Source organism: Cheilinus undulatus, linkage group 9, assembly GCF_018320785.1.
Source record: "Cheilinus undulatus linkage group 9, ASM1832078v1, whole genome shotgun sequence".
NCBI lineage: Eukaryota > Metazoa > Chordata > Actinopteri > Labriformes > Labridae > Cheilinus > Cheilinus undulatus.
Window position 1 is genome coordinate 50,392,304 of NC_054873.1, and position 14,847 is coordinate 50,407,150.

The 14,847-nt window shown below is 38.8% G+C and overlaps 2 protein-coding genes across 2 annotated transcripts; one reads left to right on the forward strand and one right to left on the reverse strand.

The window, feature by feature from the left end:
- The first annotated feature begins 949 nt into the window (after positions 1–949).
- Positions 950–4,850, forward strand: zgc:112052 (protein C19orf12 homolog). The gene is made up of 3 exons (XM_041795081.1): positions 950–1,046; positions 2,479–2,639; positions 4,144–4,850. Exons 2-3 carry the CDS (start codon positions 2,480–2,482, stop codon positions 4,407–4,409), a joined length of 426 nt encoding a protein of 141 aa, XP_041651015.1. The 5' UTR covers positions 950–1,046; position 2,479; the 3' UTR covers positions 4,410–4,850.
- A 4,875-nt stretch (positions 4,851–9,725) lies between these two features.
- LOC121514775 (cytochrome b-c1 complex subunit Rieske, mitochondrial-like) lies at positions 9,726–14,192 on the reverse strand. Its single transcript, XM_041795080.1, has 2 exons — positions 14,018–14,192; positions 9,726–10,452 (listed from the first exon to the last, which is right to left on the reverse strand). The coding sequence occupies exons 1-2, from the start codon at positions 14,103–14,105 to the stop codon at positions 9,842–9,844; spliced, it is 699 nt and encodes a 232-aa protein (XP_041651014.1). The 5' UTR covers positions 14,106–14,192; the 3' UTR covers positions 9,726–9,841.
- Positions 14,193–14,847: the final 655 nt, after the last annotated feature.

The following is a 14,847-nucleotide window of genomic DNA, read 5'->3' on the forward strand; positions in this document are numbered from 1 at the left end:
GAATTCTGAAGGTAATTCCGGGATTCTTACAGTGATTTTAGGATTCTGACGTTAATCTGTAAATTCTGATTTTGATCTGGGAATTCGAATGTCAAAGTCAGAATTCTAAATCTTCTTATGAAAATTCTGACATCATGTTAATCTTCAAATTCTGACTTTGATCTCATAATTCTGATTTTGTTCTCAGATTTCTGACTTTAATCCCCTACTGCTTATCTGAATTTGTGAATTCTAAATGTCGATCGGAGAATTCTGATGTTAATCTTGGAATTCTGACTTTGATCCCAGAATAATGGGCTTGATCTCAGATTTGTACGGTGGCCCCAAAGGCCAATAGGTAAAAGTATTTCAAAAGCACCAAATATATTTCACAAAACACAAATAAATTTAACTAATTTCTGTATTTGTGTTTTGTGAAATTTATTTGTTTTGTGAAATTCATTTGTGTTTTTTTTTTTTTAATTTACTTGTGTTTTGTAAAATGTTTTTGTGTTTTGTGAAAAATATTTTACACTTTTGAAATATTTATTTCTATTGGCCTTCAGGGCCACCGTAGCTTTGTGATGTTTATCTCAGACAAAAACAAAATGGAACTAAAAAGAAATAATCAGGGGCTCTTATCCTTTACTGTAAACTGCTGCCACACTTTTTAGGGTTTTTATTTTGTTTGTTTGTTTGTTTTTGTTTGTTTGTTTGTTTTTTATTAGTGCTCTTGTAACCGTTTAGGCTAAAATCTTATCATCCTGGTTTGTGAATGTTAGTAAAAAGTGAAGTCTGAATTTGGTCTTGTGATTGTTCTGTTATCCATGTTTTGACGTTTCCTCACATTTAAAGGAAAAATATAATTATTTCAGTACAAAATATGAACGAAATTCTTGTTGTCGACTGTCTTTGAATGCATCATTATTCTTGCTCCCAGGATGCTTTGCGGCTCCAGCCAAGACATGCAAGCAGAGAGACACCGGCTAAAGCAGAGCAGATTTAACCTCCTAAAACCAGTAAAAGAGCGGTGTTAAATATTAATGTGGAGTTTGTCCCGCTGTCAGGTACGTGGACCAGCCTCCATGTGGAGTAATTACATCATTACAGCAGCTTTTATTATTATTATTATTATATTTAATAAAGGAGAGAGGAGCTGTAGACAGATCTGTGTTCATGGTAACGGCTGTGTCATGATGCTAACTGATGTCATCAGGTATTAAAGGCTGTCTTCATTATTATTATTACAGGACAGTTTAAATAAACTCTACACAAGATGCCAACATGGTCACCAGCCTTTTGAATATTTCTGTGTTAAAATATGGGGAAAATGATATTATTATTGATTGATAAATAGAATAGACCTACTCCACAGTGAGTGATTTTATATTATTCTCTGTGATTTCAGCAGTAAATCAAACCAGCTGTTGTCTTTAATTTACCAGAATAAAAACACTAAAATATTTCCTGCAGGATAAAGTTGAACAAAGCTGGTGTATTTTCTGCACACAGTCTAAATTGCATAAAAAGCTCCTGTAATCATATAACTGTGTAAACATCATACATGTGATGTTTACTGCCAACATTGCTGGGTTGCTCCTGCATGAATTGCACCAAAAGATCGGCAACATTTTAGTACACAAAACTGAGGGCAAACTCCTGCTTCCTGTTTTAATTTGTTAGCAAATTTCTGTGCGCGTCCAAATTGGGGAAAAATGTCGATATCATGGTTAAAAAAAAAAAAAAACTGAAGGCAGACTCCTGCACTGTGACAAAATTTCACACAAAAAATTGACAACAGTGGACAGCAGACTCTTGTAATGCACACAGATTTTATAAATACATATGTAGTATTGACTACCAAAATTGCAGGCATGTTGTCTTAATTGCACAAATGACTGACAACATTTTGGTCCAATGAGTTGAAGGCACACTCTTAAACTGTTTAAACTGCATTACATTTTCGAAATGTTCACCACAATAATTGCAGGCAAACTCCTGCACACTGTCTCAATAGAAAAAAACCCACTGGCAATAGTTTGTTAAAAAAAACAAACTTCTGCACTGTGACCAAATTGCACAAAAAAATCGTCCATTGCAGATTCTTGCAATTCCTATAAGTTTAATGAAACATATCAGTGATGTTGACTTTAAACATAGCTGCTAGCTCCTGCATGTTGTCTCAACTGTAGAACATTTGGCAACATTTTAGTACACAAAACGGAGGGCAGACCCCTGCTTCATAATTTACGTGAGAACATTTGCTGTCAGTGAAAAATTTTTGACCCTTGCATGCTGTCAAAGCTGCAGACAAACATTGCCAAAGTTTGAAGGCAGACTCCTTCACTCTGAACAGCGATAGTAAAACATCATTGCTGATGCTTCAGAGAAACGTCTGAGTAGAAGGTAACAGGACAGAGCTTCAGTAGGATTCTGGAGGGTGTGGGATCTTTGACTCGTCTTATTTGATCTCTCATATTTCTTTATTCTGCTCCACAGCATGGGTCATCGTGTCGATGATGTCATGAAGCTGTGTTGTGAGCTATCGGCCAATCAGCAGATCCAGACCACGGTGAAGGGATCAGGGAAGGGGGCGGCGGCGGCTGGGGGTCTGGCCTTCGCTGGAGGACTGGTCGGGGGTCCTCTGGGTATCGCAGTGGGTAAGAGAAAGAATTTAAATCTAAAGTTTCAGTATTTTTCACACTATTGGTGATAAAAGTCGGTGTTTTCTGCAGTAAGAAGGTGCTTCTCATAAGTTCTTTATTTCTTATAATCTACAGCTGTGATACTCAACACGTGGCTCTTTTATGTCTTCATTTGAAATATTATCCCTCAGAAAACCTTAAAAAGGAAACTTTGACCTCAGAAGTTAGTCACATTAATCAGTTTTTTTCCAGACTTATACAGAAAGCTTTAATTGTCAAACATAATTGTCCTGTTTTTACCCCTTTTCACCATTTTTGCCCATTTTTTCCAATTCTTTTGACACTTTCCCCATTTTTTGCCACTTTTTACCCATTTAAGCTACCTTTGCCATTAAGTAACTCCTCTTTCCCTTATTATGCCCATTTTTGACACTTCTTTCTGACTATTTTTCCCATTTTTGCCCCATTTCACCATCTTTGTGCCACATTCCACCCAACTGAGCTACCTTTGCCATTGAATACCACTTGTTTCCTATTTTTTGCTTATTTTGCCACCCTTGACTGCTTTTTACCTATTTTTGTCACTTTTCTTTTTTGCCACTTTTCACACATTAAAGTTACCTTTTCCCATTAAATACCACCTGTGTCCTCATTTTTTGCCCATATTTGCAACTTCTTTAGTCACTTCTAGCCCATTTTGCCCATTTTTGCCACTCTTAACTGATTTTGGCCCATTTTAGTCACTTCTCTCTCATTTTTTGGCCACTTTTGGACCATTTTTTGCCCCTTTTCACCATTCTTTCACCACTCTCCATCTATTTAAGCCTCCTATTGCCATTAAAAACCACTTGTTTCCTATTTTTTGCCCTATTTTGCCACACTTAACTGCTTTTTTCCCATTTTAATCACTTTTCTATCATTTTTTTGCGACATTTTTGCCACTTCAGGACCATTTTTGCCCCTTTTCACCATATTTTGCCACTTTTCACACATTAAAGTTACCTTTTCCCATTAAATACCACCTGTGTCCTCATATTTTGCCCATATATACAACTTCTTTAGCCACTTTTTGCCCATTTTAGTCACTTTTATCTCATTTTTTGCCACCAGTGGACCATTTTTGCCACCTTTAACTTATTGTTTTTGCTGCTTCAAGCTGTTTTTGCCACTTTTCACCACTTAGATTGTGGCTCTTGCAAAGGTGTTTTTCAACAATTTGGCCCTTGGTTGAGCAGGGTTGAGTAACACTGACCTAGGGGGAAAAAATCGACTTTATTACAGGAGAAAGAGTAAAACTATATGAATGTCCGGTCAGTGCTCATCTCGATGGTCCAAACTACATTTCCTATTTATAGAATTAAATTATTGAGGAAGTCATGAAGGAGGCGGTGGGTCCTGAGGATAGACCAGCTGAGAACCACTGCTTTGACACAATCAGATGCTTCATTTCAGACATTTGTCCATAGGACTTCTCACTAGAGTTCCTAAATGTCACATCTAACACCATGTCGTCCTGTAGGTGGCGCTGTCGGAGGCCTGCTGGGCTGCTGGCTGACCAGCGGGCAGTTCAAACCTCTGCCTCAGATCATCATGGAGCTCAGTCCTCAGCAGCAGCAGAAGCTCTACGACGATCTCGTGGCCATCCTGGGAGACATTCAGTGGACGGACGTGGCTCAGCTCACGGCTTTAGTGATGGGGAACGCCGCGCTGAAGCAGCAGCTGACGGGCGCCCTGCTGGCGTACGTCACCAAGGAGCTGCAGGCAAACGTGCACTATGTGGACTAACGACCTCCCTGAGGAGGAGGAGGAGCTGTTTTTAATGAGGCCGCAGAGACTTTTAATGAAACCGGGAAACACTGGAGGACAGCACAGACGTGGAGACTGGGAACACTGGTTCAGAGGTTGTCAGACTTTGATGATGACACAGGTAAAAATCAGACTGGTACCTGTTTGATGCCACAGCAATGACACAGAAGTCCTGGACTCACAGTGACTGATTTCTTTTCTCATCTATTAAAAATCCAACAAATTTTTACAAAAACATGGCACACACAATCAAAGCTCCTGCATCCATCGACATTTTTACAGACACTGGTAGTATTTTAGTGAAAAAGTGCAGACGGACTCCTGAGCAATGTTTAAATGCACAAAAACACTGGAAACATTCCAGTATAGAGATTGATGAAAGTATTGGCACCCCTGGAACTTTTCCAGAAAATACACCATTTCTCCCAGAAATTGTTGCAATCACAAATGTTTTTGGTATACACATGTTTATTTCCTTCATGTGCATTGGAACAACACACAAAAATATGAAAAAAAAGACAAAATTGACATAATTTCACACAAAACTTAAAAATGGGCCAGACAAAATTGTTGTCCCCCTTTTAAAACTGTGGGTAAATCATTTTATTTCCAGCATGTGATGCTCATTTAAACTCACCTGTGGCAGTAACAGGTGCTGGCAATCTAGAAATCACACCTGAAGCCAGTTAGAATGTCTAAAAGTTGACTCAACCTTTGTGTTGTGTGCCTGTGTGTGTCACATCGAGCATGGAAGAGAGAAAGAAGAGCCCAGAATTGCCTGAGGACTTAAGAAGCAAAATTGTGGAAAAATATGAACAATCTCAAGGTTAAAGACCATCTCCAGAGATCTAGAAATTCCTTTGTCCACTGTGTGTAATATAATCAAGAAGTTTATAACCATGGAGCTGTGGCTAATCTCCCTGGACGTGGACGAAAGAGAAAAACTGACAAAAGAATGAACGCAGGATAGTTGGAATGGTGGATAAACATCCTCAGTCAACTTCCACACAGATTCAGGCTGTCCTGCAGACTCAGGGTGCAAAAGTGTCCGCTGGGACCGTACGTGGTCATCTGAATGAGATGAAGCGCTATGGCAGGAGACCGAGGAGAACCCCACTGCTGACAAAGAGACATAAAAAAGCCAGACTGGAGTTTGCAAAAATGTACCTGAGTAAGCCTCAATCCTTCTGGGAGAACATTTAGTGGACAGATGAGACTAAGGTAGAGCTTTTTGGAGAAGAACTTCATTCTACTGTTTACAGAAAACAGAATGAGGCCTACAAAGAAAAGAACACAGTACCTACAGTCAAACATGGAGGAGCTTCAAGGATGTTTTGGGTTGTTTTGCTGCCTCTGGCACTGGGTGCCTTGACTGTGTGCAAGGAACCATGAAATCTGGAGACTATTAAAAGATTTTGGGCCACAATGTAGGGCCTAGTGTCAGAAAGCTGGGTCTGGGTCAGAGGTCATGGGAGTTCCAATGCACATAAAGGCAATAAACACGTGTGTACCAAAAACATTTGTAATTGCAACAATTTCTGGGAGAAATGGTGTATTTTCTGGAAAGATCCCAGGGGTGCCAATACTTTCGCCCATGACTGTAAATCATTGGCAAAAATATTTGGCAAATCAGTAAGCAGGAGTTAGCTGTCTGCACTTTTTACTGAAATATTGCTCATGCTTTTGTCCTTTTTCAAATAAAAACTGTTTGCATGACTTTGTCTGCAGAAATTGTACTGATATTGCCATATTTTGTGCAGTTTAAACTCCTGCACACTACACCGAAAACACAGCATTGGCAATATTTTAGTAAGAAATTGCAGCCAAACCCATGCACAGTGACAAAATTCCTCAAAAATTCAGACAACAGTTGATTGCAGACTCATGCAATCCGTATTTATTTTAAGACATATTAGTAGCATTCACTGCCAAACTGCTGGCTCGCTTCTGCATTTTGTCTAGACTGCACAAAAATGTCAACATTTGGGTACATGGAATTGAAAGCAAACTATTGCATACTGTTTGAGCTGCACAAAACGATTGGAAATGTTTATCTTTAAACATTTTCAAACCTTTGATTCTTTTGGCACCTTCTGTCTTAAAATGACAGTTTCAGCTACATCAATGATTTATAGCAGAGTTACTCAACCAAAGAGCCAACTGCTGAAAAATTCATCTGCAAGAGCCACAATCTAAGTGGTGAAAAGTGGCAAAAACGGGTTAAAGTGGTAATAAAAATAAGTTAGAGGTGGCAAATATGGTAAAAAAAAAAAAAATTGCAAAAACTGGGTGAACAGTGGCAAAAATGGAGAGAAAAGAGGGCAGAAAGTGGCAAAAAAATTAGTTACAGGTGGCAAAAATCAACAAAAAGCGGCAAAAAACAGCAAAAAGTAGTAGAAAGTGACTTGAAGGGGAAAAAAGCAAACGGTGGGAAAAATTGGAAATAAGCAGCAGAGTGGCAGAAATGAGGAAAAGGGGCATTTAATGGCAAAGAGCAGCATAAATGGGGGAAAATGGCAAAAAAGGAGAGAAGTTGCAAAAAAGAAGTGGCAAAAATGGAAGAAAAAGGGGGCAAAAAATTGCAAAGACGGGCAATAGAAATATACTGACACAAAAAGGTTGACTATTAAGTTTGACAATTAAAGCCTACTGTATAAATGTGGGAAACAAACTAAGTCAGTTTAGGTCAAAGTTTCCCTATTTCTGTTTTTTTCTGGGGGAATAGTGATTGAAATAAAAAATTAAAGAGCCACAAATCATCACTAAAGAGCCACACGTCCAGTATCACTGGTTTATAGAATCAAGAAATACCAAAGCCTTAAAACCAGATTTTCATTCATACTTTTAATCTAAATCTTTGGTAAGAGAAGGAGCCAGAGCATGCTGCCAGCACTCTGAAATGTTGTAGTTAAATGTAGACCGTGTGCAGGAGTTTCCTCAGCGTTTGGGGACTAAAAACAAGAATATCAGAAATAGAATTATTGGAAAACACCTGTTGGTGTAAAAATATCATAGTAACACACATGTTGACATCCTTCCTGCTCATTATGTTCTCGTGTTGTGAATGCAACTTTAAATTATTATTTTAATTTATTTTAAGAAGCGCAATTATTAGTTGAATGGATTATTTATTGAGAGCTTATTGGCACTGATAACTATGGCTGAGTTTAAGCTTCTCTGACAGTATCAGTATTTAAACCACCTATACAAGATATTCACCCCCTTCTGTTGATTTTATAAATCAGCCATGGTCCATTTAATAAAGTTCTTGTATATCATTTGGCTTCAAAATCCTCTTTTCTACAAAGTAATGTCAGTTAAATAAAAACATGTTTTCACTTTGATATTAAAGAAATATTTTGTCAGATCTTCTTTGTCCAATCATGTCCACTATGATTGGTTTATAAAATCAATAAAAGGGTAAAACATCCATGGGGTGAATACTTTAATAGGCGCTGTAAACACAAAAGCATCACAGAGAAAACTGTACGGGGTGTAAATGATGTATTTAAATAGGCATATGTGGAGAATAATGCTTTCACTGAGTCCCTACAAACTCTGTACTGTTGTGAATTATTCCTCAATAAAAGTGTTTTTATTGGATGTTTTCCTGCAGAAATCTTCAGTCCTCTCCATTTAGTAAAATGTAAATCAAAATAGAAGTCAATGATGGTCAAATCTCATAAACCATATTTGATTCACAATAGAACAGAAAATAGATATCAGACGTTAAACTGAGACATTTAAACATTTCATGGAAAATATGAGCTCACTTTGAATTTCATGAACACGTCTCAAAAAAGTAGGGACAGGGTCGTGTTTACCGTTATGTAGCATCCCCTCTTCAGTCTGTAAATGTCTGGGGAAAGCAGTTGCCGGAGTGTTTGGAGAGGAATGTTGCCCCATTCTTGTCTGATGTAGGATTCTAGCTGGGTCTTCTCTGATAAATTTTTCTTTTTCTGATGCTCAGCATTGATAGTTCCTTTCCAGATGTTAGAGCTGCCCACGCCATAGGCACTAATGCAACCCCATACCATCAGAGATGCAGGCTTTAGAGCTGAGCCAGGAGAACAAGCTGGATGCTCCCTCTCCTCTTTAGTCCACAGGACACGGCGTCTGTGGTTTCCCCTGACCACAGAACAGTTTTCCATGTTTCCTCAGTCCATGTTAAATGAGCTTAGGTCCAGAGAAGATGGCGCTGTTTCTGGATCCTGTTCACATATGGCTTCTTCTCTCCATGATCCAGCTTTAACTGTCATTGGTGGATGGCACGGCCAACTGTGTTGCCAATGTTTCTGAGCCCATGCAGTGATTTCACTACAGAACTGTAACTGTCTTTAACCTCCTAGACCTGAGCTTTTGTTTGGAATGCATTTTTAGTTTCTTAGTAAACTGGGATTATTAGGACCTGATAAATTTAAAAGCTCAGCCTTGTCTTTGAACAGGAATTCATTTTGAACAAAAGTTATGTCCAACATCAACAAAAATGTCCTAAAAATTCAATGAAACTTCCCAAAAAGTCAGTGCAAAAATTCTTTAACGTGTGTTTTAACTTTTCCATAAAAGTACAAAATTTCTCAAAATATTCCTCAAATGTTTCAGGAAAAAATTTATCATGAAGCCTAAATTTGAAAAAAAAAATCCTCAAACTTTCATTGAATTTCTATAAAATTGAAAAGCAATTCACTACAGAATCATGCCTGTTTTTAATGTAGTGGCCCCTGAGGGCCCCTTCAGCCTGTTCCCTTGCTCTCAGAGATTTCTCCAGATTCTTTGTATCTTCTGATGATATTATGGACCGTAGATGGAGGGATTTTAAGTTTACTTCTGAGAGACTCTACCTCTCTAAAATGCTCCTTTTATACCCAGTCAGGTGACTGACCTGCTGCTAATTAACCTTATGAGTTGTAAAATGCTCCTCCAGCTGTTTTATATTAGTACCACTTACTTTTCCAGCCTTTTGTTGCCCTGTTGCTACTTTTTTGAGATGCCATCAAATTCAAAATGAGATATTTTTCATGAAATGTTCAAATGTCTCAGTTTAACATCTGATATGTTGTTTCTGTTCTATTGTGAATCAAACATGGGGTTATGAGATTTAAAGTCATTGAATTTTGTTTTTATTTTAATTTTACTCAGTGCCCCAACTTTTTTGGAGTTGTTGTTTTATCTGAAGTACACCTGGAACTTTTTGTCTCAAAAGCAACATAAAAATGTTTGATTGGATATAAATGTCTGTAAACCAAAGTCTTAAATGTTAGACAGTGTAAGTTAGAGGATCTGACAGGTCAGTGATAGAGTTGGAAATAAACCTTTATTAGTAAATACACATTTTTAACCATCCCAAACTCCAACAGAGAGCCGTCTAAAAATACATTATACAGAGAGAAAGAGAGGCGGCGCTCCAGAGTTTATCCCACCACGACAGTCTCGTCGTCGGGGAACTCGTAGTAAGGAACCTCCAGGTTGAGCGGGGCCGGCCCCTTTCTTATTCTTCCAGAAGCGTCGTAGTGGGAGCCGTGGCAGGGGCAGTAATATCCGCCAAACTCTCCGGCGTTGGCGATGGGGACGCAGCCCAGATGGGTGCACACGCCCAGAACGATGACCCAGCTGGGGTTAATCACTCGATCTTTGTCATGCTGAGGGTCGCGCAGCTCTGCGATGTTCACTGCCGCCTCTGTGGTGATCTCCTTCTCTGTGCGGTGGCGGACGAAAAGCGGCTTTCCTCTCCACTTGAAGGTCATGTTTTTGCCTTCAGGGATGTCTGAGAGCTTGATCTCGATCTTGGACAACGCCAGGACGTCGGCCGAGGCGCTCATGGAGGAGACAAACTGGGTGACGACCGTCTTCGCTGCGTAGACGCCGACCACCGTGGTGGCTCCGGTGAGGAGGTAAGAGAAAGCTTTTCTGGACTCACTGCTGTCCTGGGATGATTTGTTGGGGTCCATGACCTCAGGGCGGCGGTAGTCACTGAAGTCAGGGATCTTGATGTCTGTGTGGGCGAGGCGGGTTGCTCCAGGAGCTGAAACGGAGCACAGACGGGAAGAAGAATCAGCAAAAAGAATGACCATGCAAAAAAAAAATTATAAAAAAAACAAGTCGTGTCTGCTGTCGATTCATTTATACCACTAGGTTTAAAAGAATAAATGCACTGTATAAATTCAGCCACCAGGGGGCTCCCAACCAAAACAGGAACAACAGATGATGCTGCTCAGCTCAGCCAACCTCAGCTGCTTCCTTTTTTTTGTTTTTTATCCAGATAGAAATCGATTTATGATATTTATGAGCTGCAACAAAAAGCCAGAGAACAACCTAACAACAGGGTAAATCCAAATCACAAAAGCACACATGCATGCGCAGCAGTACTGCTCAAACTGAGTTACATACAGTTTAGCATGTCTTAAAGCAACAATCAGCACGTCCATGCTCATTACAAAAGCTCCTCTGCCTCATTTCAGGAGGTTTCCTTTTATTTTGTACTATTTATCCCAGAGTTATCCATTTCTATGGGTTTGATATTTCTCTATAGATCTACTGTGCTATAATTTGAGGATGTATGAGATCCTTTTTTAGATTTTTTTCTAATATCTATGCTAATTTAACGAAACTATTCTAAATGTCACAGGTATGAATGTACATACGAACGTATTTCAGACCTAACTCTCCAGTTATCAAAAAAAACTTTGTGTAAGAAAGAAAAGAAAAAAACTTGAGTTCTTACAACAGTTTAAAGTTTAAGAAATGAGGATCAACAAAAAAGAAAGACTCAGGCAGTCAAAGGTCTGTTGGTCCAGCCTAAAAAAGTCAACACACTTGTTTCTAAATATGAATGATATTTACAGCCGATACAGGCCAGTATTTACAGCTATAGAGCCAAATATTTACAGCCGATACAGGCCAGTATTTACAGCTATAAAGCCAAATATTTACAGTCGATACAGGCCAGTATTTACAGCTATAAAGCCAAATATTTACAGTCGATACAGGCCAGTATTTACAGCTATAAAGCCAAATATTTACAGTCGATACAGGCCAGTATTTACAGCTATAAAGCCAAATATTTACAGCCGATACAGGCCAGTATTTACAGCTATAAAGCCAAATATTTACAGCTGATACAGGCCAGTATTTACAGCTATAGAGCCAAATATTTACAGCTGATACAGGCCAGTATTTACAGCTATAAAGCCAAATATTTACAGTCGATACAGGCCAGTATTTACAGCTATAGAGCCAAATATTTACAGCTGATACAGGCCAGTATTTACAGCTATAAAGCCAAATATTTACAGCCGATACAGGCCAGTATTTACAGCTATAAAGCCAAATATTTACAGTCGATACAGGCCAGTATTTACAGCTATAGGGCCAAATATTTACAGCTGATACAGGCCAGTATTTACAGCTATAAAGCCAAATATTTACAGCTGATACAGGCCAGTATTTACAGCTATAAAGCCAAATATTTACAGCCGATACAGGCCAGTATTTACAGCTATAGAGCCAAATATTTACAGCTGATACAGGCCAGTATTTACAGCTATAAAGCCAAATATTTACAGCTGATACAGGCCAGTATTTACAGCTATAAAGCCAAATATTTACAGCTGATACAGGCCAGTATTTACAGCTATAAAGCCAAATATTTACAGTCGATACAGGCCAGTATTTACAGCTATAAAGCCAAATATTTACAGCTGATACAGGCCAGTATTTACAGCTATAAAGCCAAATATTTACAGTCGATACAGGCCAGTATTTACAGCTATAGAGCCAAATATTTACAGCCGATACAGGCCAGTATTTACAGCTATAGAGCCAAATATTTACAGCTGATACAGGCCAGTATTTACAGCTATAAAGCCAAATATTTACAGCTGATACAGGCCAGTATTTACAGCTATAAAGCCAAATATTTACAGCTGATACAGGCCAGTATTTACAGCTATAAAGCCAAATATTTACAGTCGATACAGGCCAGTATTTACAGCTATAGGGCCAAATATTTACAGCCGATACAGGCCAGTATTTACAGCTATAGAGCCAAATATTTACAGCCAATACAGGCCAGTATTTACAGCTATAAAGCCAAATATTTACAGCCGATACAGGCCAGTATTTACAGCTATAAAGCCAAATATTTACAGCCGATACAGGCAAGTATTTACAGCTATATATGTTAATATTACCTGCTGATAAAAGACTATGTTTACAGCTGATATAAGCCAATATTTACAGCTGATGTAAGCAAGTATTTACAGCTGATATATGTTAATATTTACAGCTGATAAAAGACTATGTTTACAGCTTATATAAGCAAGTATTTACAACTAATATATGTTAATATTTACAGCTGATATAAGCAAGTATTTACAACTGATATATGTTAATATTTACAGCTGATAAAAGACTATGTTTACAGCTGGTATAAGCCAATATTTACAGCTGATACAGGTTAATATTAACTGCTGAAAAAGACTACTTTTACAGCTGATATAGGCCAGTATTTACAGATGATATAGGCGGATAGCAACAAGGAATGTGACATATTTAAAGCTGATACAGGGCAGTTTTTATAGCTGATATAAGACAACATTTAAAGATGATATAGGCCCGTTTTTAAAGTTGATACAGACTGATCTTCATGGCTGATATAAGCCAGTATTTACAGCTAATATAGGCCAATGTTTGCTGCTGATATAGGCCAATATTTACAGCTTATAAAGGTTGATAATTACAGCCGACATAGGCTGATATTCATAGCTATATATGTCAATATTTACAGCTGAGAAACGCAAAGTTCTACAGCTGACATAGGCTGATGTTAGCCAGAAACAGGATGAATTTAAAGTGGATATCGGCCTGTTTTTACAGCTGACTGAGGTTGATATTGACAGCTAATGTAGACAGATATTCATAGCTGATATGGAGGGATATATAAACAGTTTATACAGGATGTCATATAGAGCCAATATAGAACGTTTTTAAAAACTGATTAAGAACAATATTTGAAGCTGATATATGGAAATATCTATTATTGATGAGATCATGCATTACAGTAACTAGACAGGATTCCAGTGGCCCGTATAGGTCTCTTAAACTATAACAATAAGAATCGGCTTATTAGAGAGATATCAGTCAACCTAGTGAGTTCTGGAAGAATAACCTCTGGTCTGACCTTTGTTGTTGCTGGTGCTGCATGTCTTTTACCCATGTTACACCCTGTTCTCTCAGCAGGAGTAAACACAGAGTAAACTAAGGTCACAGCTGGGTGTCAGACAAACTAGCTGGCAGCAGGGTTAGTTTGTGGATCTCCTCCATCTCTCTAAACTCTGATCGATCCCTCATATTGACTATTTTTGTTGTCAGCGTTGATCCTCTCTGCCAGCTCAGATTACAGTCACCAAACCTGCAGCAGGCTGTCAGTAAAACCCTTAGAAATAACGCCAGAATCACTGTTTCACGTTGTTTATGGCTGTCATTTACATGTCAGAGGAATGTTACGTATGTTGACGTACTGCAGGTAACGTCACAGCCGTACTTAGAGGACTGGTCGCCATATGTAACAGAGAAGACTCGGTCCTTACCAGCAGCAGGAGCTCCAGCAGCCAGCAGGACTTTCACCGCCTGTCTGTACGGGGACAGGGCCCCGGTTCGAGCCGCTACGGACATCATTTCTGTCCAAAATATCGATCCTCCAGCCCGGAGAGGACGACCTTGCGTCGTTTACAAATGTGGTGTGTTACTGTCTGATCGGTGTTACTGGAAACACGTTCCGCTGACACAAGGTTCCGCCTTACGTCAGCTCTGAAAAACACAGGAGGAGATATCTAGCCTGGAAAATCCAGGTGAAAAATAGCTTAAAGTGTTTTATTGACGCCGTTTTTCCTCTAAATTCAAAGACATTAAAATTCAAAACTCAAATAACGTCTCTATGTACGACAATGGTTATGAATACACTCTACATACTCACAAAAATGCACAAATGAACACAATTTTATTAAAAACATAATAACAATAAATAATAATAATAATAATTAGAAAAGCACTCAGAGAGTGCAGACCTCCACCATTAGCCCTATCTCCTAATAGTAAAGAATCCTTAAAAAAAAATCCTGGATCCGTCCCAGCATTGTGAGTATTCCCTGTCCCAATTCCCTGTCTTTCTCTCTGTTACGCTCAACAGGGCGTGCGTATTTCAAACTCTATAAACTCCAAAACTTTGGATAGAAACACACCCAAAATGCTGCTGGGATTGAAGTTACTCATGTCTGCCATCTCCTGGTGTAAAGTGGTAACAGCGCAAAGCTCAGCCATTAGCCCTATCTCCCAATAGTACAGAACCCTTAAAAAGATTCCTGGATCCAGACGGTGATCCGCTTCACTCCCAAAATCTAATGAGTTCTTCCTTATACCA

What these genes read in the sequence shown, in the direction of transcription:
- zgc:112052 (XM_041795081.1), top strand. Translation starts at nt 2,480, where the DNA reads ATGGGTCATCGTGTCGATGATGTCATGAAGCTGTGTTGTGAGCTATCG. An exon ending in TCCTCTGGGTATCGCAGTGG is followed by an intron (nt 2,640 to 4,143) that starts GTAAGAGAAAGA and finishes GTCGTCCTGTAG; the next exon opens with GTGGCGCTGTCGGAGGCCTG.
- LOC121514775 (XM_041795080.1), bottom strand. Translation starts at nt 14,105, where the DNA reads ATGATGTCCGTAGCGGCTCGAACCGGGGCCCTGTCCCCGTACAGACAG. An exon ending in TGCTGGAGCTCCTGCTGCTG is followed by an intron (nt 10,453 to 14,017) that starts GTAAGGACCGAG and finishes GCTCCGTTTCAG; the next exon opens with CTCCTGGAGCAACCCGCCTC.